The sequence below is a fragment of the Pseudomassariella vexata genome (genome assembly GCF_002105095.1).
Source record: "Pseudomassariella vexata strain CBS 129021 chromosome Unknown BCR38scaffold_1, whole genome shotgun sequence".
In the NCBI taxonomy this organism is placed as follows: domain Eukaryota; kingdom Fungi; phylum Ascomycota; class Sordariomycetes; order Amphisphaeriales; family Pseudomassariaceae; genus Pseudomassariella; species Pseudomassariella vexata.
In genome coordinates this window covers 476,452-499,846 of record NW_024467956.1, presented here as the reverse complement: position 1 = coordinate 499,846, position 23,395 = coordinate 476,452, and the positions used below count along the sequence as shown (strand labels likewise).

At 50.3% G+C, this 23,395-nt stretch overlaps 9 protein-coding genes across 9 annotated transcripts; 4 read left to right on the top strand and 5 right to left on the bottom strand.

The window, feature by feature from the left end:
* Positions 1-259: 259 nt before the first annotated feature.
* BCR38DRAFT_479542 (uncharacterized protein) lies at positions 260-1,317 on the bottom strand (the record flags this gene model as incomplete). The annotated part of the gene is made up of 2 exons (XM_040863166.1): positions 260-645; positions 1,119-1,317. The coding sequence occupies 2 exons, from the start codon at positions 1,315-1,317 to the stop codon at positions 260-262; spliced, it is 585 nt and encodes a 194-aa protein (XP_040720605.1).
* A 1,440-nt stretch (positions 1,318-2,757) lies between these two features.
* On the top strand, positions 2,758-3,315 carry BCR38DRAFT_479541 (uncharacterized protein; the record flags this gene model as incomplete). Its single annotated transcript, XM_040863165.1, has 1 exon — positions 2,758-3,315. One exon carries the CDS (start codon positions 2,758-2,760, stop codon positions 3,313-3,315), a length of 558 nt encoding a protein of 185 aa, XP_040720604.1.
* A 537-nt stretch (positions 3,316-3,852) lies between these two features.
* On the bottom strand, positions 3,853-5,246 carry BCR38DRAFT_331269 (transmembrane amino acid transporter; the record flags this gene model as incomplete). The annotated part of the gene is made up of 2 exons (XM_040855038.1): positions 3,853-4,892; positions 4,958-5,246. 2 exons carry the CDS (start codon positions 5,244-5,246, stop codon positions 3,853-3,855), a joined length of 1,329 nt encoding a protein of 442 aa, XP_040720603.1.
* Positions 5,247-6,456: 1,210 nt separating this feature from the next.
* Positions 6,457-7,395, top strand: BCR38DRAFT_415695 (uncharacterized protein). The gene is made up of 2 exons (XM_040859041.1): positions 6,457-7,280; positions 7,374-7,395. Exon 1 carries the CDS (start codon positions 6,847-6,849, stop codon positions 7,042-7,044), a length of 198 nt encoding a protein of 65 aa, XP_040720602.1. The 5' UTR covers positions 6,457-6,846; the 3' UTR covers positions 7,045-7,280; positions 7,374-7,395.
* Positions 7,396-7,977: 582 nt separating this feature from the next.
* BCR38DRAFT_453672 (dihydroxy-acid/6-phosphogluconate dehydratase) lies at positions 7,978-9,862 on the top strand (the record flags this gene model as incomplete). The annotated part of the gene is made up of 2 exons (XM_040861619.1): positions 7,978-8,057; positions 8,131-9,862. 2 exons carry the CDS (start codon positions 7,978-7,980, stop codon positions 9,860-9,862), a joined length of 1,812 nt encoding a protein of 603 aa, XP_040720601.1.
* Positions 9,863-10,369: 507 nt separating this feature from the next.
* On the bottom strand, positions 10,370-11,359 carry BCR38DRAFT_330026 (uncharacterized protein; the record flags this gene model as incomplete). Its single annotated transcript, XM_040854923.1, has 1 exon — positions 10,370-11,359. The coding sequence occupies one exon, from the start codon at positions 11,357-11,359 to the stop codon at positions 10,370-10,372; it is 990 nt and encodes a 329-aa protein (XP_040720600.1).
* A 532-nt stretch (positions 11,360-11,891) lies between these two features.
* Positions 11,892-16,682, top strand: BCR38DRAFT_415689 (P-loop containing nucleoside triphosphate hydrolase protein). The gene is made up of 7 exons (XM_040859040.1): positions 11,892-12,195; positions 12,287-12,479; positions 12,543-12,679; positions 13,421-13,631; positions 14,130-14,255; positions 14,305-15,989; positions 16,108-16,682. Exons 1-7 carry the CDS (start codon positions 12,178-12,180, stop codon positions 16,195-16,197), a joined length of 2,460 nt encoding a protein of 819 aa, XP_040720599.1. The 5' UTR covers positions 11,892-12,177; the 3' UTR covers positions 16,198-16,682.
* A 3,372-nt stretch (positions 16,683-20,054) lies between these two features.
* On the bottom strand, positions 20,055-20,403 carry BCR38DRAFT_415688 (uncharacterized protein). The gene has a single exon (XM_040859039.1). It carries the CDS (start codon positions 20,330-20,332, stop codon positions 20,102-20,104), a length of 231 nt encoding a protein of 76 aa, XP_040720598.1. The 5' UTR covers positions 20,333-20,403; the 3' UTR covers positions 20,055-20,101.
* Positions 20,404-21,273: 870 nt separating this feature from the next.
* Positions 21,274-22,890, bottom strand: BCR38DRAFT_404133 (NACHT domain-containing protein; the record flags this gene model as incomplete). Its single annotated transcript, XM_040857812.1, has 2 exons — positions 21,274-22,664; positions 22,716-22,890. The coding sequence occupies 2 exons, from the start codon at positions 22,888-22,890 to the stop codon at positions 21,274-21,276; spliced, it is 1,566 nt and encodes a 521-aa protein (XP_040720597.1).
* Positions 22,891-23,395: the final 505 nt, after the last annotated feature.

The following is a 23,395-nucleotide window of genomic DNA, read 5'->3' as shown; positions in this document are numbered from 1 at the left end:
AGAGGATTTCTCATTATTACTTTTGGGGTAGGGTGGCTGTTTCAATTGAGTTGGTATCTTCCGTGTAGCCAACCATAGCCGCCTCGGTATTGACATCAGTTTTGTCAGAGCCAAAGAGAATCATCGCATGATGCGAAATGCTGTACAGCAAGATGAGTTAAGTATATCCGTTGTGCTTGTGTTTCTCTCTTTAACGAGATGAAATCAGTTTGCACACCATGATAGACAACGAGTCCCCTTGATATCATCTCGTTACTCATCAATACCTGGCACTCTCTGCTCGGTTATACTTATACCAAAGCAGACTAAACCCAACACCCCGGGCAACTGGCTCAATTAATTTCTGAGTCACACCAAGACCGTCCTCAGAAAGAATGTCGTTGCCTGTGAAGAGTCCCCGGTGAAAAGGCCCTTTCCGGTGCCCGTCCAGTTCGTACAGGCGATCATCTTCATGTATCTTCACGAAGCAGACGTAGTGAAAGTCTACTTCATCCTCTGGGTTGGCCAGAACCTCCGACTCGCCTTGCAGAGCCACATTTCGGTAGGCAGACTCCAGCTCGATGTCGTCTTCCAGAGCGGTGGCACGTTTGCTGGGGTCTAGACGTGCGCAAGTCTTGAGCAAGTTGCTCAAGCGTGAGTTGGGGACTGGCGAGATGTTACAAGCTGTAAGATAATATTGCTTCCATATACCGCCAAGCAGGTCAGCCTTGGCTGCTGTCTCGCTTCTGGCGCTAGCGGTAATATGCAGTTTACTGTAAGGTAAGCAGTATTGGAGGACAAAGGCACCGATAACAGGGTAATTAAACTTAAGTAGAGTAGTCTGAGGCCATAGGGGTCTGCATCATTGATTGAAGTCGAAACCGAGACTAAGACAACCCTCATGGCCTTGATGCCACCTCTCTGGGTAGTCATGAGGATTGGAGGATCATAGAGAATCGAGTGACGGGTTCGTACACCACTGTTGAGAGGAAGCTACCGAAACTTGGCCCAGCCAGGGCAGTAGATAATATTGCACGTCAGCTTTGGAGCTTAGAATCCTTCAACATGTCTGTTCGTTGTATTGCGCGAAGCCGGAAAACCCCCATGCCAGACTCGATCAGCCAAGCAAAAAAAAGTACTCAAGGCATCGCAACCGCTGATCGGTGGCTTATACGACGACTGGATTCTCCACCCTTGGACCAAGCTGACTAATGCTGCCTTAGTCTTCAGCGCGATTTCCTGTTTGGCATCATGGAGTCCGGTTCTGGCAACCAGGTCACTACTCATGTTCTCCACCTCCGCCTCCTTCTCGCGGGAATCTGTAAGCTGGACCAGCATCGTGTTGTGGGTCTGTAGGAGTGAAGGTTGACGTGGAGCGACCTGTTCCACTTTCATTTCCAGCTGTGATACGTGTAAATTGGCTCTTGGGCTAGAATTCTTACGAGAAAGCTGTCAAACGGACATCGAATTCTGATTAGAAAGAGGGTAGCGCGTCTATTCTGTCTACCCTTTTCCTCCGGGTTCTTACCTACGACACTCTCCCTACCTTGGCTCCGCCCTTGCTTATCGCCGGGATTAATGCGAAGGATCAACAGTAGCTCCTGCAATATGGAGGCCCTGTAACACTTTGCCGGGCAGGGCTCTAATGTATCAAAGTTTCGTTTATTTGTCAGGTGGATTACTCTCTCTCAGGTGACACTTTCTGCCTTACGGCCGGCAAAGGATTCGACTTGTCGATCGCGTCTATAAATATTTGGCCAAAAAGCCCCCTTTCCTTCTGGGCCCTCAGGTGACGTGACGATGATTGGTGGACAGCTGACAACATCCGCTAGGATTTCAAGATCAGCGGCCTTAGCTGGCAACGATCGCTGAAAACATCGACCGCAAGGCAATTTTCACAGGTTTTGTCACGTAATACGAACGGCGCATAATGTTACACTGTGACGTAGTTGTTACAACTTACAGGCTCTCACGAAGTGGCGCATACACACGATAGCGACGAATCAGCTTTCAGAAGTATCGTCGTTACATTGCTCCATTACTGTCTGAGACTAATGATATCATAGGCTCAATTGCTGCTCAGGGTATTTCTAATATTGCAGAACGGCGCAGGCTTTTTGGGATGGCGGGCTTTTGCTCTTGTTGTGTTTTGGCGGACGGTAGACGATTATAGCAGGGAGAACCCGCTTGTCATTCAAAGTAGGCTACACGCAGGTAACATACATGTTGATAGCGAAAGACGACTCTGCTATGCTTCTCTGTTATTCCCACATTTCACTTTAGTGGGACAGAGGAAAAGAAAAACCAGCATCTGCTTTCTGTGACCAAAAGGATTCGATGGCGGCCTACCAAATATTCTACAGAACCGAATTGATTTGACAATGCTGCGTTCCAGTACTTGTTATTTCCGAAAGAGTTTGGATCTCGATGGCAGGATTGACCTGGAGACCTGGAGGATTGAGCTGAAAACATGGAGTCTTGTCAATCCCTAGAAGGGTGTGATCTCAAAAACCTGTGTAGCTTAGCAAAACAGCGATCGTAAGATTAGGCTGCGAGCTATATGTCGGACTCTGAGGTAGGATCATATACCCGGTTTCCCCGACTCGATCGACTCTGGGAAATCAGAATATATAAAGAAGCGTGGAAGTCGCATAATAATGGATGAAGTATCGCATTCGATACCTATCTTCTACATCTCCTGCATCTTTCAGCTCTACATCTTCTACTCTACTCGTTTTAGTTTCAGACGTCAATATTCATCACAACCAGCAAACAAACATGCTTTCCATTTTTGTCCTGTCACTCTTGGCTTTGAACGGTGTTTCGGCGTTCCAAACAGACGTCGATCACAACTCCGAGATGACCGAGACGGTGCGCGCCAAATCTGGCTACAGCCTTGACGAGTTCAATGACTTGGTCGACTCGGTGCTCGGCGCGTGTGACAGCAATGGATGCGACGGGGGAACGGAGAAGTGTAATATTGCTCATTGCATCTCTATCGATGGAGACAACCTCGACGACAACCACGGCAACATTCTCGAAATCGCGGGCGAATTTATCAAGGGCTCAATGCACACCGAGGATACCACTATCAGTGACTGTACCAGCTCGGGGTGCGGTTTCATTGACGCCATCAACTATACGATCCCTGGGTATATATCGTTGAGACGCAACTACGACAATGGAGACCCCAATATACTGTATAAAGTATCTATTAGTACGTCGGATTCCAAAGATGCATGCGGTGCAGTGTTCGACGCGTTGTCGGCTGCTGGAGGACCGCTTGGAGCGGCAGACTTGTTTGGTGCGATTAAGGTTGCCGTTTGTACTGCGTAGTCACAGACACAAGAAATGGCCTTGGAGCTCTAGTTCTATTGTATTTATTGGTCTTAAAGTTGAATTGGCGGTACTGAGTTAAGTCTGGTTCAATTGGGTCAAGTTGGTACGACAAGATAAGGAGCGAGGGAGCGAGTGAAGGAGGAGAGAGGGGGGCGAGGAGGAAGGGGATGGGGGGAAGCGGAAATAAATCCAACATCGATCACTCTTTTATTCTTTAATGGACTCACTGAGGCCTGGAGTGAATTTTTTTACCTCACATGCCGTCTCGCTAATTATGACCGTATTCTATTTATGGGTATCGCTTTTAACAGAGGTTCCCATTTTCGGCTCCCAAAACCTCAAGTTCCTAGACATCTCCATGCCAACTAGTTATATGACATCTGTATGCAAAACTGAGAATCCTGTCATGCAGTATTTCATACCAGGGAGACCTAATTTGGGATGTTCTGAGTTGAAGTAGGCGACTCCGACTAATTAAATCTAAATTGCTGAGAAATATCCCAATATTATACCTCATCCAGTTATGCCCCTGTTTCAACACTGAAACGGTGTCGCCAACTCGCCCGCGTCGGAAGCCGCAATCAGCGACGCAATTGTCGCATACAGTCCTCCCACGCAAATGAAACCGCCAGCCAATATAGTAAGTACGTTAATGACGAACATGAAAGGTTGTTTGGACCACGCACTGTAACCCCCTTCGAAGTGATACGCATCATGCAGCCAGAAAGCTCCCGCAAGACCATACGTATACCATGCAGCAAACAACGATGCCGTAATGCCCACCAGATAATTAAATATCGGAATTCCCGCCGCAAACACAAAAGCCGCCACATTAGCAATGAGTATCAACAGCGTCCACAAGCTCCAGCCAGAAAATGTGTGCGAATGCACATGGTGGCTATTCCTAAAAACACGTATAAAGACCAGTTTCGCTGCCGTATGGCTGTACAGACTCCCGGCGATCAAAAAGTTTGGCAGCGCGACGCCGAAGCTGATCTTAGCCCAGAGGGGACTCAAGCTGAGAAGGCTGGGGCTCTGGACTTCCGCGCCGATATACCAGTATGTGACGGAGGCGAAAATGATGTAGAAGCCCGTGGCGACAATTTGCAAAACCCACGCCGCTTTCATGGCGTCCTGGGGGCGCCGCATTTCGGAGATGAGGATGAAGAACATGAAATGGCCCGCAAAGGCGAAGACGGGGTTCGTGATACTGATGAAAGCATCCGTGAAATTGGACGTCACGGCGATAGCAATATTCCCAGGTGCGATGGAGGATGCGCCAGCGCCGGCCATGCCCAGGATACCGGCGAGGATGATGGATGCGGCAGCCACGACGGAGATCCAGGAGATATTTCCTAGGGTGCGGGGGAAACTGAATATAGTGGTGATGAGGGATAGGATGCCGGTGAAGCCGAGCGCGCAGACAGAGTTGTTGGATAGGGTGCTGAGGGCGAGTTGGCCGGCGAGGAGCTGGCTTCCTGTTGCGCAGATGGCGAAGAGGATGGTGCCGCCGCCGAGTATCTCTCGACCGAGGGGGCCGAAGAGGATATAGCCCGCGTCGCCCATGTTGTGGACTTGGATAATTAGCACTTGTGATATAAACTGTGGTGGTTTGCATGGGAAGGGTAAGTGCTCATACCCTCCGGATGTCTGAGCTTGAACTGGATAAGTGCCCATGCCGTATAAGTCCCGAAGGCTCCCAGGAAGAATACAACAGCGACTCCTGGAACGATACCGACAGCCGCAAAGCTGCTAGGCAAGCTTAGCATCCCATTGGAAACGATCTCCGTGATCATAAGCATAGCGACCATTTTCCAGCTGAGCGTCTTGTATTTAATGTCGTGGTCCTCTTCGATACCGAATACATCTCCTGGCAAACCTACCACTTCTGCAATCTCGTCAATATTATCTTGTCCTGGTTTCACCATGGTTCCGTTCTCAAGTGGCGAGTTATTGCACGTCGTGTTATCGGCGCCCATAGGCGACACCTCGCTCTTCATGTTGAATTAGGTGACACAGTTCGATATGTTTCTGGGTTTGCAAAACTGGCGCAATCCTAACGACTCAATCACATAAAAATTTGGCGTTTCTCAATATCATTGTGCTGGCGTGCAGGTGCTGACTTCGGTGATCACCGGCGGGAGGGAGTCCTGTCTTACCGGTTCCGGAGCTCAACCTCCAACTGCCTTTTCGGGAGCGATCGTCAGCTCTAAGGGGGATTTCAACACAATCAGAGTTGCACTTAGCTTGTGCTGAAGTGTTCACATTATTGTTGATAAGCTCATGGTTTGTCGGAAACCTCCGTGAAATTGCATGACGTGAACATAAAGCTCCGGAGCCATACAGATGATCGCGATAAACGACCACAACTAGCAGGGATCATGAGATGCACACCCCTGCCGGCATTCAACTTGCTAGAAATAGAAGGTATTCTCCAAATAGAGCAGCTAGTGTCTACGAGGCTTAGGCCTGCCGCTCTCAGGTCTGAGTGATCGGCAGCTTCGAAGTCGAATAGTCACAGCTTGCATGCTGAATGTTTTCAGCCTATAAATTACCGTCCTGTCTAATGAGGCTAAACAGACGCTGAAGTGAATTGATTTAATTTTATATCTATGTTCACTGGAGGTTTGGGTTAATACATAAGCAACAGTTGACTATTAGGACTACTAAGATCAGTCATTCGTAAGTTTTGTAACAGCAGTTGAAACTAAACTACATTGCAATCCGTACCTTGGTAAGAAAGAAAGCATATGTTGTCCGCAGTTGGTAAGATTTTCTACTGGGGAATGATTATATAGAAACACTTTATGACTCTGCAGATATACAAAATTACGTTACGTGGAAGGGTCTATCCGCATCCCATACTAGCTTCTTCATTCTTCAACTAAGACTGTTTAGAACGCCGCAAAATAATTCTACCTATATCTCTTAGAGACTCCCTCTAGCTTGTACGGTTTCTAAGGGTTGTCTCCCAATAGATACAGGCCTGCTGCGAGCTCCCATCTTCATAAAGTTCTATCATCACTTGGGTACTCAATACACAATCTTGATCGGCACTTCAACTTCAACTTAATAATAACTGGTAGGTTCATTCTATGGCTACTCTCTTGAAGTTCTTCAGGATAAAGACACAACGTTATTGCCACCTTCTCTCTCTCTTCCAAAACTCATCCACTCGTTATTTATAAACCGCCAAGCAAATATTCGAGTTGCGAAGCCTATTCAACTAATTACACCTTACATGCAAAATACACTTCCACAAATACAGCACCCATGGTCCTCCGCATGCTGCTCGTTACAGTCCTCGCAACCCTCACCGGGGCCATCACCCTACCATCACAACATGCCCCCTCCTCCTCCATCCCCAGAAACGAAACCTCACACGGCGACCTAACCTGGTATACCAGAAGCCTCGGTTACCACGAGATAGCATGCGGCTCGATCCGGAAACAAACCGACTAAATTACTACGCTGGGCTCGGCCCACTTTGGGATTCACAGGAGTCCCCTGTGCGGCCAATTGATCTGCATGCGCCGTGGCGACGAAGAGATCGATATCGAGGTCACGAACTATTGTGTGGCTTGTGAGTGGGGGTATGTGGATGTGTCCCCCGTAACCTTTGACAAGTTAGCAGGTCCGGAGGAAGGGACGGTGGGGGTTGAGTGGCGGTTTATTGAAGGGGTTGACGAGAGGTTGGTTGGGGACAGTTCGATACTAGCTGTCTAGGGGGTTAAGATTAGTGTTTTGTACGGCGCCTCGTTGGAATTATAGCCGTGTCGATGGAGTGAGCTACTGACGCCTCCAAAAACTTTAGGACTGCATCAATACATGGATTCGTGCGTTGGAGACGGTCTTTACTGCTGATTTTCCTCGCTTCCGACAAGAGTATGTCAGAAGAAAAGGCAACAAACCTGAAGAGCCCGTCCGACGCCCGAGATGGACTCGGGAAGCTTGCATGCCTCCTGCCATCACCTTTAGCCTGGAAACAACAATTATGCTGCAAATATGTACTTCCATACAAGCTGTTGGACACTTCACATAGAGGGGGTTCTGACCGTTGGTTTAGGTCTCTGAGCAACTTGGGAATCTAGTGTAGTTTGATCTCGCGTGCTATTAGGGCCTGTGAAAAAATGAAATCAAATACTGTCCAATCGAACAATATATTGAATACTCTGCGTAAAGGCATGAAGCCCTTGTACTCGAGCCTCAAAGTTGTTGTAAATTACGTGGTGTTGCAGGTAGTGCAGTACGAGCCAAGCTACCCGGAAATTCGATGTAAGGGGCGCTCCCTTGCAAATTTTGGTGGTGAGCCCTAGCTGTACGAAGGTACCTTAGTGTAATAGTCGAACCCCACCAAAATCCCGAAATCGCAGCCAATGATTGCTGCGACAATGTCAGAAAGACCCAAGCTTTCGCGGGGAGTCGCATCTTGGCCTGCAAGTTCCGACATTCTCAGCGGTTTTTATTGCCGAAGTCGCCCAAAATTTCGAAACAGTCCAGGTGCACGGTGATCGGTGAGGCAGAGTTGACGAGTCACGCTGAACGAACCTGCGCCCTACTTATTGCCATGAGATCGTCATAAGGTCAATTGGGTAGAACTCCTAAATAAATTTTGTTTCCTTGCCAATTGGGACTTTGAGTGAGTTTACCCAACTCACCATGGCTTTCCACACCCTCCTCCGAGCTAGAGCTCCAGCAGCTCTTGCTCGAAGGGTTTTGGCGCCGTCGAAGCAGTATGCGTAGGTCAAATCCCTATTTCCTCTCTTCTATTCTTTGCTACCATAAGATGCAATATGGCTAAAACCCCTTCAGCCGTCTGCTCAGTACTTCCGCGCCTCGTCGATCCGACTCAAACGACCTGAACAAGATCTCGCGGTCCATCACACAACCCAAGTCGCAGGGTGCCTCGCAGGCTATGCTTTACGCAACAGGCTTGACGGATGAGGACATGTCGAAAGCCCAGGTGGGCATCTCGTCGGTCTGGTTCGAAGGAAACCCCTGCAATATGCATCTGATGGACCTGTCGGCAATCGTCAAGGGGTCAGTCACCAAAGCTGGTCTCATTCCCTACCGGTTCAACACCATTGGTGTCTCGGATGGTATCTCTATGGGCACAACAGGCATGCGCTTCTCTCTGCAGAGTCGCGAGATCATCGCCGATAGTATCGAGACAGTCATGGGCGGACAATGGTACGATGCGAACGTCTCCCTCCCCGGATGCGACAAGAACATGCCTGGTGTATTGATTGCAATGGGCCGTGTGAACCGACCGAGTATCATGGTCTACGGTGGCACCATCCAGCCCGGTTGCAGCAAATCGGGCGAATCGATTGATATCGTCAGTGCATTCCAAGCGTACGGACAGTACATCACGGGCGAGATCACTGAGGACCAACGGTACGACATTATCCGCCATGCCTGCCCCGGCAAGGGCGCCTGCGGTGGTATGTACACGGCCAACACACTGGCGACGGCTACCGAAACCATGGGCATGACTCTACCCGGGAGCAGTAGTTTCACCGCCGACAGCCCCGAGAAGAAGGCGGAATGCGAGAACGTCGGCGAGGCCATCAAGCACATTATGCGCGAAGGAATCCGGCCTAGCGACATCTTGACACGCCAAGCTTTCGAGAACGCCATGGTGGTGGTCAACATCATGGGCGGCAGCACCAACGCTGTCCTTCATCTGATCGCCATCGCCGACTCGGTGGGCATCAAGCTCACCATTGACGATTTCCAGGCCTGTAGTGACCGGACGCCTTTCCTTGCTGACTTGAAGCCTAGCGGCAAGTACGTCATGGCCGATATGCAGAAGATTGGTGGCACGCCGGCGCTGCTCAAATTCCTGCTGAAGGAGGGCATGATCGACGGCAGCGGCATTACGGTCACAGGCAAGACGATGAAGCAGAACATCGAGGACTGGGGGCGGTCGTTTCCCGACGACCAGAAGATTATCCGGCCTTTCAGCAACCCGATTAAGCCTACCGGCCACATCCAGATCCTGAAGGGCAAGCTGGCGCCCGGCGGTAGCGTGGGCAAGATCACCGGAAAGGAGGGTCTCGTGTTCACGGGTAAGGCGCGGTGCTACGACAAGGAAGACGATTTCATCGAGTCGCTCGAGAGGGGCGAGATCAAGCAGGGCCAGAAGACGGTTGTTATAATCCGGTACGAGGGCCCCAAGGGCGGACCAGGAATGCCGGAGATGCTGAAGCCCAGTTCGGCCATCATGGGCGCCGGCTTAGGCAAGGACGTGGCGCTACTCACCGACGGACGATTCTCCGGTGGCAGTCACGGCTTCTTAATCGGGCATATTGTTCCTGAGGCCATGGAGGGCGGACCGATCGGTTTGGTGCAGGACGGAGATACCGTCACTATCGATGCGGAGAAACGGGTTATCGAGTGTGATGTCAGTGATGAGGAGATGGAAAGACGGCGGAAAGAATGGAGGGCGCCGCCGCTCAAGTATAAGAAGGGCACGCTGACTAAGTACGCGAGGTTGGTGAAGGATGCTTCGCATGGCTGTGTTACCGATGGACAGTCATAAGAAGGCTAGTTTTGCTTGCGATGTATAGATGGAGAGAGAGACGTATATGTACAGAAAGTACCTACTTTTTATCGGTCTGGTCTGGTCTGGTCCGGAAAAAAGGCGCATTTTCAGATTTTTGTCTGCTGTGGCAAGCAGCTGGAAGAAATGTACTGGCCAAATTACTGCCTACGAAGTTTCAATATGCTTTTATGAAATTGTCCACATTCCCTCTCTCGTCTCTGGGGTATATTATCAAGGTCCGCGCTGTTAATGCATGCCAGCAGCAGAAGTAGTGCGAAGCAACGGACATCAGCACCAGCTTTTTGCGCCTTTCGCTCAAATCATCCTATCCCACCAAACAATTGCGCGTGGTGCGTACCTTGGTTCCTTTCTGGTTCCTACGCAACAGCCTGTGTCACGTAGGCGCATGGATTAAAAGCGCAACGCGATCAAGAACAAGGCCAATCCAGATACACAAACCATAAAACCCGAGAAAACCAGCGAAACCGTCGCCCTCAGCAAAAATCATCTGCGATTTTTGTTCCACGCCTCGACAAACGCCGCCTTGTCGCGCAGCGTCAGACCAACCCTTTTGTTCCGCGCCAGGCGGGCGAGCGCCTCCCCGATCTTATCCAGTATGCGCTGCTCCTCGCGTGTAGGTGTTTCTCCGTCTTCCGAAGCCGCACTGCTACTGCTGCTACTGCTCTCGCCCGGTTGATGATTTACGCCGTTGGGCTCGTTGGGTTTGTTCTGCACGGGCTCGGCGATGCGCACGCGGATGCAGTTCGTAGGGCGTGAGAGCAGGTTCCAGAGGAAGGTCGTCCAGGCGCCTGGGATCGGGGTCGTGATATCGTTGGGCGTGTACCGGATGCTGACGGGGAAGATGTTGTTGTCTGAGGGGGAGGCGAGCAACGAGGGGGAGAGGGGCATGACGCCTTTGCCGTTGGTAGTAGTGCATTCAGGAAAGACGACGACGGCGCGGTTGGGGTTTGCTTCCATGATGGCGCGGATCGTGGTCAGTTGTTTGGGATAAGGAGCATCGAGCTGTTGCTTCACAGGCGCCAGAGCGAGGAGGGACGCCCGTTGCAGCGAGATGCGCTGCACTTTGCGCGTGTGCGGGAAGCTGGCCACGAAGATGGGGTCGAAGATGGTGGCGAGGTAGAGGGCGTCTATGGGCGAGGTAAAGCTCGCGGCAATAATGGAGTTGGGCCCTGGCACGCGCGCCACAGGTTGTGAGGATAAAGAGCCGCGCTTTACGCCGTCCAGTTGCAGATCTACCCACCAGATGCCGGGGATGCCGAGCATGCCCCAGAGGAGGACCTTGCGGACGAAGAGGGGCAGGGGCAAGTGGGTGAGGATTAGAAAGTAGACGGTGGCGAAGAAGAGGAAGAGGGGCAGCCGGAAGAGGAATATAAAGGTGTGTAGGATGAGCGTCAGGGTTGAGCTTGGGTTGTTGTTGGGAATGAAGGGCGAGATGCCTGAACCGCGGTCGCGGTATTGGGAGTATTTCTCCATGGTGGTGGTGGATGGGGTGTGGATGGTGGTTCGCAAGGTAGAAGATGGCCGTTGATGCAAGTCGAGACCTGAAGAGTCAAGGCTGCACCAGATGACCGCATTCGTGAAATGTTCAGAGTGACCAAGTGGCATGTGTTCGTCAGAAGCATGTGAAGACAGGCCAAGACGCTTGGGCCATGTTTGACTTTGGTGACTGTTGGTGGGAAGTTGTCAGATTGACATTGGTACTGTCGCAGGCGAAGCTGTCACTGGTCCACGGGTCAATCTATGAAGTTCGAAACAATTTGCTCAGATGTCAAAAGCACCTGCATCTTGTACCACAATGCTTAAGTCAATCAATATGTACTCCCTACCATTCTCTACCCTTACCTGCTTGACGTGACACTCGGCATTCCTACGAAGAGAACGCCCCACGTGAGCTCGTAGCGGGGTCGGCACACGGACCACTTTGACAACGTCGAAAGACGTTGGCAGTTCTGGGTCCGTGCTCGTTGCCGGCGCAACTTCCCTTGCCAGAAATCAACAAGGAGCAGCAGACTTGTGCAGCCAATCGATGAGACGTGCACAAATGAGGTGGTTGAGTTATCCTTTAATCCACTTCGAAAACACTCGGACTCACTTGCGAACGCGCGCATACATTCAAGGAACGCCATCATCATCTGTGACCTTCCTTGGTCTAGTAGGGTATTTCATCCGTCAAGACGCCGCCAAACCACAATCGCGCTGCTGCTTTGCCTTCTGCAGCTTGGCTCCTTGCTTCATTTGCTGCCATCACCCTCGTCATCCGCGCTCGTGAGAGCATCAAGAGCATCAACCCCATGGACGCAGAAAACTCGGTATGTGCAATCGTACTGAGCACCAGGCCGCATTGAGCTCAACAGCTTCGAGGTTAGGAGAAGCGATGAAAGCTGACTTTGTACACCACAGCTCCCTAAGCCCTCGGGTCTACGACCGCCCAGCACCACCCGATTACCACAGCTTTCATCGTCAACAACAGCAACATTTACCGCCCAATCCGGCCTTTTGCAAGAGATGACCGACTCCCAGAACAACACCAGAGCTCAGCAGTCCAGTATGGGTGCGCCGTCCAACGGGCTAAAGCGTGGATTGGCCCCTCCAAGTACGAATGACACACCGCCGTCCAATATGACTAGTTGCGCCTGCTCACATGATGGAAACACAGTTTCGCAGCCCGAACCGAAGCGCAAGACTTTGGCCGACAAGGCAGGCACCGACTTCCCGGGAAGCAGGATCCACAAGGCAGCCCCGACGCCTGCTAGAAGCATAGTCAAGGGCGCGTCTTTGAAGGATATGGCACATGTAAGTGGCAGCTTCCCTTAGCTTCTCAAGTTCAAATTCACCTTCCCCGGAGTCGCGCAACACCCAGCAGCCACCTACTGCGAACCACGATTGTACCTCACCTCGGATTCTGGGCATTGGATATGGACGGCTCTGCATCATTCATCATTCGTTTGGACTCAACACAGTATGGCGCTTCCGGATATTACCTTTCGAACTTTACTATTTGCTCTCCTGGTGGATGGAATCTACCGGCTGTGCACGCATTATTACAACAGAACATACCGTTTCGTCCTTCGCACCCGACAGGCTGTGTCCCACGACTACCTGCAGCTCAAGCGCTTCGTGTTTGCGATCCTCCTCGCAGGGACCGTCTGTCCCCCTGATTTCCCTCCAGACCCTCCACCGGAACCTCCACCGCCTCCCTCTGTCCTCCTGAAAAGCGCCGTATCCTATGCCCTTACACGAGTTCAAGACTCCATCGCGGAATGGACACTATTCGGTCTATCCGGGCGAGCAAAGAGCCTCAGTCTGTTCGTTACGTGGTTGAATAAAGAAATGCCATATGGGAACAGGATCTCTCTGCAGCTTGACGCCCGGTTCCTGAACCACAGCACCGACCAACCGCCAGAAACCCAGGAGACTGAGGAGTGGGAGTACTTGAAAGTCTCTGCCCACCCACTCCAGTCACGCGATGCTATCACCACTGGTTCTTCATGTGGAATTGGGTTTTGTGAAAGTGCTGACTGGGGATATTACCAGGTTAAACCCTCGGTACCCGTACCTCGAACGATTTCCTCCTACGGCTCCAGCACGTCACGCCAAACCTCAAACAGCAGTTATGCCAGCAGCATAGGCCCGAGCAGCCGCCCGTCGTCCCGCCAGGCAAGATCCGCCAGTGTGCGGTCCGGTGCCTCTAAGAATGGCCGCCCCGCGACATCGATGGCAATTCGAGAAGAGGATCAAGGCAACGGTATGATGCTCCCACCATCAACAACAGAGCGATTAGCAAAGAAGCCAAGTTGCAGCGCTTTGCCTGTCAAGAAAGTGCGGAAGTACAACTCCGTACAAGATATGTTGGCAAACTACAACCCTCTTCCCACAGAACGAGAAGTCTCTATCTGCAAGCAGTTTGACGCACTGAACATTCAGGGTTCGAACTCGACGAACGGCTATAGATATCAAGTGAATTCTACACCCACCACACCTCCGCCAACCTCTCGCAGCGCTATTTACCCGAACGTCACCATGCGCAATCGGGGACATAGAGCCGGCGAGCAGTTGGTGGTGCCGGATCGCGAGCATCAGAACGGCCCAGTGGTTCCCAAGACACCCTCAAGGAAGGACTTGGAGCAACAGGCATCGCGATTTGACAACGCGGTGAAAGCTCTGAAAACCCCACGCCAGTGGACTCCCTCCCCTACCAAGAGCTCCTTTTTGACTAGACATTCTAACACGACTGGGTTTGTAGCCTGGGACGTCGATGAGAGACTAGGGAATTTTGAATCCGAGTTCAAGGCCATGAAGGACATGATCAACAACTCCATCAGCGGCCAGAAGAGTTTGGAGGAGGACGTCGCTGCGGTCAGGTTAAAAGGTGAGTGTCCCGAGCAAAGTCCCAGTCTTTCAGACTAACCAGACCACAGCGAGCGAGCTTGAACAACTCCGAAACGACCTAGAAACGAAGAAATCAGAACTACAAACCGAATTAGACGATGCCGAGCGGCGAATATTCACCCTCACGCGTGAACTGGAGGACGAGAAGAGAGCTCGGCGTAATGACCTGGAAGACTTGATGAGAAACCACAGGAACGATGTCGACAACAGAATGCGGGAATTCAGTCGCGAGAAGGACGACTTGGAGAGAGCGGCGAGAAAACGCCTGGACGATGCCAAAGAGCAACTGGCCAACGATTTTGCAAAACAGCTGGGTGAAGCGCACAAAGCATTTGAGGAGCTGGAGAAGATGCTTGAAGAGGAGAGGAGGACCGCAGCCATGCGAGGTGAAGCGAATGGCAAAGACCTGGAGCTGCAGATGGCGCAACTCGACGACACGAGAAAGGAGCTGGACCGCGCCCGGAAAACTCACGACGACCTCAATGCTTTGATTATGCGCAAGGAAGCTCGCATTACCGACCTTGAGCACCAGGTGCTGGAGGGTCAGAAGGCACTCGTACATCTCAAGGGAAATGAGCAAGAGCAACTGCAAAGTTTCAAGAAGATGAGTGATGAGAAGCAGGCAGCGCTGGACCAAGCGGCGGATGCGTTGAGGCAAGCGGAAGAGGCGAAAGCGAAGTTGAGAATCGAAGAATCACGGCGGCGGAAACTTTTCGAGCAACTCCAAACCCTCAAAGGCAACATTCGAGTCATGTGCCGCATTCGGCCCGGTCGTAATGAGACGGGCAATGCTGAGATCAAGACTGAGTTAGGAGACTACGACGATCACATGGGCAAGATGACGGTCATGGTGCCCAGCAACAAGTACGATGGCCAGGAGGTCCTTCAGCCGAAACAGTACGATTTTGAGCGGGTGTTTGAGCAACATGAAGGCAATAGAGCTGTCTTCGAAGAAATCAGCCAGCTCATCCAGAGCGCACTGGACGGTCAGCGTGTATGCATCTTCTGTTATGGCCAAACGGGTTCTGGCAAGACCTACACTATGAGTTCCGGCGAAGGTTCCATCATTCCCAACTCCATCAAGATGATCTACGAGCAGGCTGAAGCCCTCAAGGATGCCGGATGGTCTTACAAGATGTGGGGCTCCTTTACCGAAGTGTACAATGAGAAACTCTTCGACCTCCTTGGGGAGGACGGGACCAGGAACCAGGTTGACCTCCGCCAGGACCCTGCGACCAAGAAGTATTTCGTTGACTCGAAGCCCACGCTCTTGGAATCCCCTGGCGAAGTGGCAAGCATGCTCCAGACAGCTTCCAAGAACCGCATTACTGCAGCGACCAAGATGAATCGCGAGTCGTCGCGCTCGCACTCCGTCTTCACGCTCAAACTCAGCGGCGTCGATATTGAAGGCAACACGAGCGAGGGTGTCTTGAACCTCATTGATTTGGCGGGATCTGAGCGCATCAAGGACTCGCAGGTTGAAGGCGTGAACCTCACGGAAGCCACAAGCATCAACAAGAGTTTATCTACGCTGAGTCAGGTGATGATGGCGTTGGCAGAGCAGGCGAGCCATATTCCGTATCGTAACTCGACACTCACGAAGCTGCTGGAAAGCTGTTTGGGTGGGAGCTGCAAGACGCTTATGTTTGTTATGATCAGTCCGCTGAGTGATGATATCAAGGAGACGGTTAGCAGTTTGGAGTTTGCTACGACGGTAAGTTCAACCTGTTTGTTTCCTGATTCGACCCCACAGTCACTCGCGGCCGCTCTCCCCCCCCCCCGCCCCCCAGCCCCCCTCAGGGTCCGATTGTAGTGCTAATTCTCGTCGTCAGGTGTCGAAAGCGAAAACCAGCCATCAACCAGGGGCTCTCAAAGCAGTAAAGACTGGAGGTAGCAAGTTGGCAGCGCCAAAGAAGAGATAAGAAACTCTTCGATGCGCATGTCTGACAGGAGCAGCCTCCGCTTCCCCGTCGTCACCGCCATCGCGTCGCATTCGTGCATGATTTTCGTCATCAAAGCCAAGTGAGAAATGACCATGTTTAGAAAAATACCTACCCTTGTTGGAGTTGTTGGCATGTGGGCATGCATTGTATTTTTGTCTTTGGTTTTTGGCCAAATATGGGGCGTCCAGAGAACACACAACTATCATTGGCAGGCTGTTGTTTTCAGCTTCTAGTTCTCGCTTTTTATATTGTGGTTTTGAGACAATTTGTGGTAACGGACAGCAAACAGCTGCTTTGATCGAGTTCTTGGGCGAGGGATTCCAGTACCATAAGGAGCGATGAGGCCGCAGGTGTAGGGGGTGTAGGGACGGTGGGGGCGGTATATTGTATTCGTAACCGCGGTAGAGCTGCGACTGTTGCGGGACTCTGAACGCGGATAGTAGATACTGAAGATACAAATTCCCATATTACCTTCCGATCGTGGTTATGTGTGTGTGCTTGTTTGGGGTTCTTGGTGTCCTGCACACGAGTCTTTTTGAAGGCACAGGACGAGTCTCTAGGGATAAGATCTAATCTGTCAGACCACGAGAGTCGCCTATTGATGTGTGATAATTGTCCGATGAACCCAATTTCTGGACCGATAAATGGGGCTGCAATTCGAACATTTACTTGAAGGGGACTCGAGAAGACACGCGGTCGTCGTAAGTGCTTACCCACGGTTCCATCCAGCCTCCATTTTCCCTTGTAAGTGCGTCGCGTCCCATCTTGCTCGTCGGTCGGTTCTGACGACTTTTTATGTTCATGACTGGTAGCTGAGTTATAAGAGTACAATTTGGAGCAGTGACGGTAGAGGATGGCAAAGACTCGATAATCGGGATTCAGAGGCTCGTTATGCTTATGCGTTAGCTCTGGATCGCAGGCACCGACGCGCCATTTTCTGATGATTAGCACTGTCACGAGGAGTTCCCAAGGGCTTGAATGACAGCTGGACATGTTGCCTCCTTGGTCTTACAGAACCGAATTTATGTCGTGCTACATGATGAGGCGCATGCTTGGTCCTGTCCTGCGGACAAGCTCTCATCCACCCATTGTACTCCTCATATACTTGAATCTTCTCCCAGCGGAGTGATTGATCTTGTACCTCTACCTCATCATCAACCAATAGTACACACTCCACAGAAAGTTTTGTTTGTTTCCCAGGGCTAAACAAGAGCAATGGTATCCGAATCGTACCTCTTCACAGGCGGCTGCGGTCTCCAAGGCAGCTCCATCGTCTCTGTCCTACGCTTCCGCTACCCCTCGGCCCCCATCGCCATACTAACCCGCAACCCAACCATCAAACTCTTCCCTGGCGTGCCCTACCACTACGCACATCCCCTCCACCTTCTCTTTCTCCAATCCTACCATCGTCTTCCACTGTGCCGCCACCCTCACCGCAACGCGGAAACGCATGTCCAACGATATAGTGCGGTTTATCAGCGCAGATGGCACCCGGCTCGCGCTAGAAGCTAGTAGATAATTTAGTATTTGTTTTTACCAGTTTGAACCAGCTGAAAGCTTCTCAGCGAATAACGGAATCAATGGCGCGCCGAGTGAGCCGGTGGCATGGTCTAGTACTCCAGTGTAATAGACAAATATGACACCTGTGTCATCTTATGATTCCATTTAGGGCTGTGTCTATTTGGTCTTTCCGATATTTTTACAGGCCAGTGCTGCTTGGAGTTAACTGGCAGCTTGCATATACTACGTGCAGTTTACAAGAATGCATCAATATATGTTGTCACTCCTACATGGTACAATGCTTGAGCAGATGGGCATTGGGGTTGCTGCTGGAGTGTCTGATTGCATATTTACACTACAGTGGCATCAGATAAAGTTTTTATTAACAGTATGTATAAGCTTTGCATCTTCATGCTAGCTAGTGCTAGTCGCGACAAGCTATGTGTCGCGAGTATTTTAAGTACAGAGTGAAGGACGAGAGTGCTAGAGAGAAGTCGGCTGCCAGTCACCAGGTGGGTACCAGCAGTGCAGTTTAGGGGACTCAATAATGAGTAGTTAATCAAGTGCGAATAACATGCATAGATACCTTAGCAAGGCAGATCGAGAACCCGAAGAGGCGCAGGTAGGCTTTCAAGCCTCCCGCGGCAGGTACACCAACGGCGCCTCTTCGCACGTCATGTGCCCCCGCGAAGGTTGCAATGCTGGGCTCACACGCCCTAGCCAGCGGTCAAATAACCGGCAAACCAACTAATCCGAAGCAACTTCACCCCGATTTGAATCCAGAGACCCAAATATATATATATATACCTACGCGGCAAGGGTCTGATCTTCGACGGGTACATTAAAAGGTGAAGTAGGCCTTTTCCAAAATATAGTCCTAGAAGCGCAAAGAAATGCAATTATCCTCCGGATCTTTCTCGAAAGATTCTACCCGCATAAAATGCACTATCGTAACCACTCCTGGGCATGTGCGTGAAGATGGGGGCCGGTTAAGTATAGGGTACGGTGCAGTGTTCTCATTGCTATAAGCTATTACTTCTAAGACTTTAGCACGCTAGACCAGGTAGCAGACCTCAATACCAGTGACCGAACCGAAATGTCCACCGGAATCAAGTAGCAACAAAAGGATCATTATGATCATGAGATGATCCAAATAATGCAGCAAAATCAGTTAAGGAAGGACGGATATACAAAGGTAAGCTTATCCCGCATCTTATAGTCAGAAATTGCTTCAATTATCAGTCTAAGTATCAATCTAGACCATCGGTAGGACTTATTGTCCTGATAACTAGCAATGTCAAGCATTTCAACTCCATTTACATATTCAGCTTAAGAAGTTAAGTAGGGCTTGTTAATCGTGCAAAATGTTACTTGCCTAGCATAGACCCTCGATCTAGTTCGTCACATTTGGTCCCAATGTCCGTAGTCCTCAGAGTATATTTAACTCACCTCTCAACTTAGGATAAAACCCTTCTTCAGGTCTTATGGCAGATCTTTTCTTTCCTTTTCTTTCTTCTTTATCAAAATCTAGATCATTTCTGGACATCATAAGTCCAAGTGTACTTCAATAGTACCTAGAGAAATGCCGTAATTACCTCATATTATAATATACCTCTGAAAGCCCGCTGGATCTGGCTTGGGATAGACAAAATCAATCGAGTTCTCCCTGTATTTGCATAGTACAAACAGTGGCACAGAAAGGCATATCCAAGGGAATATCTCCAGTAAACTGAACAGGCTCATACATGCACTACAAGGTACCAATTTGCTAATTCAACCCCAAAAACTAGCGCGGTTTTAGTAGAAATACTAGAATGTTTGACAAGATTTAAGACAGCAAGTGCCTATACGTTAGCTTCCAACTTATACAGACGCTATGTCCCACTATAAGTTTGTACCAGCTGAGTGCAAATGTTATTTAGGGCTACACCCTTCGTGTGCTACAAATAGGTAGTCCTGCAGGGAACCAGTATAGTTGGCATTTTCTCTTTTCAATAAGTAGTTATCAAGTAGTCACAATACTACCAACTCCACCTCAGATACTTCCGTCTGATACACTGAATTGCTGTGAACCTAGAGTAACAAGTGAAACACAGTACGATGTTTCCTCCAATATCTTCCGCTGTATTTTATTCTGCACTTGCGTACGACGCTCCTTTTCTTAGGCATCTTTCGTTTTGACATGCACTATTCGAAACGGAGCTATTTTCGGCGAGCTTCAGAGCCTGCTAGAACGCCGTAGAATATTCTAAATCATATGGAGAAATGTTATATATTTGAGGTGACCCCTGGAACCCTCCTATGGGCAATGAGTTTAGAAGCATCAAGTGAAGAAAAGGAGGGAAAATACGGAACACTTTTGTTCAATAAATATGGTAATTAGTTATTTTTTCTGCAAGAGTTTGCATATCCAGACACGTCCCGATGGGCACCCAATTGCAAAAGCTCCTAATAAAACAGTCCAAGCCGAGGGCCTATAGTTAAGAGGTAACCAAATCAGGTTCTCATCGTCCCGTACAATCCAATCTCCATTTATACCATAAATATAGCTGTTAGTAAATTCTTGATGACCAATAGCTAGAATACCCCGGTATAGCATAGAGTCCATTAACATGTTACGAAAATTTTTAATCCCCAAGCCGTCATGGCCCTTGAATGTCTGTACGCAGGCGCCGCTGTTCGCATCCCAGAGCCTGACAGTCCTGTCATTAGAGCCCGAGGCCGAGATGGCCACCGAATTGACCTCGAAGGTCTGTGCGCAGGCACCACTGTTCGCATCCCAGAGCTTGACAGTCCTGTCTCTAGATTCCGAGGCCAGGCGGCTGCCGTCGGGCGAGAAGGTCACCGAGTGGATCCAGTCGTTATGGCTCTCGAAGTTCTGTACGCAGGTGCCGCTGTTCGCATCCCAGAGCTTGACGGTCCTGTCTCCACCCGAGGCCAGGCGATTGCCGTCGGGCGAGAAGGCCACTGAGTCGACCCCGCTGTTATGGCCCTCGAAGGTATGTACGCAGGCGCCGCTGTCTACATCCCAGAGCTTGACGGTTCCGTCAAAAGAGCCCGATGCCAGGCGGCTGCCATCGGGCAAGATAGCCACCGAGTTGACCCAGACGTTATGGCCCTCGAAGGTCTGTACGCAGGCGCTGCAGTTCGCATCCCAGAGCTTGACGGTCCCATCTCTAGAGCTCGCCGCCAGGAGGCTGCCGTCGGGCGAGAAGGTCACCAAGTGGACCTCGTCGTTATGGCCCTTGAATGCCCGTACGCAGGCGCCGCTGTTCGCATCCCAGAGCTTGAAGAGGAGCATTGTCAATTACCCATCTATTATGAAGAATAAATCGGTACGCATCGTATACTAGGTCCAAAGTACGGAGTCGTCCAATTCCTGCTTAGAATGATTAGGATACCCTAAAGCAGAGACGGTATGATATAAGACTTACTCGAAGGAAAGCCCTAAGTTTTGTTATCGCAGCTACACCTTCTGGCAGACTTCTTAACAAACCAAGAGCTTCAAGCCAGTAAAGAAATTTACCGCGTAGAAATTTAGAGAGTTCAGTACCACTATCGCATTGCATTCCGTCTATGTCGTAGATGGTCAGCCCAGTAAATGCAAGAATAGCGGACGGTGGCTAATGGATCTGGTATGGGCGGCTGAATCTGCTCGATAAGGCATCCTGGATGCTGCAAGCTGTACAAATCCCGGTGGAGTGTGCTGGACAGTATCTGGAGTGATCTCAAGAAGACGGCGCGGTGCTCGTGCTTTAATCCAAGTGGGAAAAGTTGATCGTCCGACTTCTTGAGTAAGAAGTCCTTCGCAGACTGATGGACAAAGTGAACTGTTTCCTCTCGAACATTCAAGAGACAGCCACAGCTTGTAATAACTTTTTCAAATTCCGGGAGATTCTCTGAGAAACCTTGTAGTGATTCGTCGAGGGAAACCAGTTCCTGCAAGGTTACAGGGCGATATACGACCGATACGACAGCCAGAACCCGCTTGTAGAGATCTGCACTGCTTGAAGAATGGATTTGTTGTAGCATTCGTTCGTAAAGTGTATCCAGACCTGGTAAATATGTTCTTAGGGCTTTATGCGTTTCAAATGACATAAGTTTTTCCAGCTCTTCACAGACTAAGGCTACCCAAAGGAACGTATTATTCGCATTTGAGGACAGGTGATCTCGAATAGCGCGTGTTGTTGCATCTTTGTAGTTCTTCATTGATGCCAGACGATCCACCTTGTAGTTGTTGTATATATCAACAGCAGTAGCCACAGACTCGGCATTCAACTCCAGTGATAGTCGAACTCTCTGTTTAGCCGTATTGAATTGCTCCTCGATCTGTAACCAGTTGCGACTAGAAACGATCCACTTCACTTGGGAAGATACGGAGGACTTTTGGATGATAAACTTGAGAAGCTGCAGCAAACCCGTCTCACATTCATCGACCGCGTCAATGATGAGATAGGTGCTCTGTAGCGCCGGGTTTTGCAGGATGTCGGAAAGAATCTCGGATAGGGCTACCCATGCGTTTGCATCCTCAAACAGCTGTTTGCCCGCGTGATCGTACATCTTCCTTATATGGGAGATGAGAGACGGCTGCTGTTCGACAAGCAGAAAGACAAGGCCTCGTAGTACGGCGGTGGCATTATTAATCCGCGAGTCGGTAGCCTGGCAGAAGAAGAAGGATAGATTCCCACCTTCAGTGTTCGACTTTAGCTTCTTATCCAACTCTTCAATGATACCACAGAGCAGCATTGTCTTCCCCTTACCAGGATCACCCTTGATCCAGAGCAAGCGGCTTAGTGGGTCGTCACGCCATTGAATGAAATAGGCATGTTCGAGGATCCAGCGGTACGAGTCTTCCAGCAGGCCACCCTTTGCATCTTGGATGCGCGTTTTGTCGTGGCGGGGATCGGTGGATCTTAAGTCTGCGAGGCACTGATTATGTCTTGCTCCTTTCATTCGTTAGTACTTGTCACTCCAGTGCGTAGTCGAGCGTCTCGTACCAAAATTTGCGTCTCCTCTGATGGTGATGTTTCCCGAGCCTACAAGTTGAATGCCGGTTCCGTGATGCTCCGCTTGCATAGCACGCTCGCTTGCCTGTCGCTTCCCTGGTCTGTCGCTAACGGCCAAGTCGTGCTCTTGTTCATCAGAACGGTGTCTCTTGCATGCGCTACCCATAGTGCGACCGTTTGGGTGACAGCAGTATTGCGATAGTTAGGATGGCAGCTGTTCACCTGGTGGCGCCCGACGCTGTAATCAAGCTTCAGGGATGTCGACCGCATATTCAACTAGGACCTGATTCAGCAAGTAGTCTAACTGTAACAGTATCATGTGCTGTGCGGGGCTATGAGGCATCTATGATTGGGGCTTATTTCAGGTTCGCTGGGGTGCACGGATCCCAACACTACCACAAGACTGTCAGATAGATAGTGACGTATCTTCTTGAGCTGATCTTGTTCAAGTAAAATACTCATTTGAACCTTGTGGCCTCAGGCACTCCATATACATGGACTAAAACTCTGAAGAAAACGATCTCTGTACGTTGTTCCATTTTCGTTGATGGCAGTTTAGCCCGAAGCACCACAACAACTCCATAACTGTGCCGCACCAGGCTGAACCACGGCTCAGGTCTCCATACGACTATGGGATTTTCTGCGGGAAACTTTCGGGGAATGCATAGAGC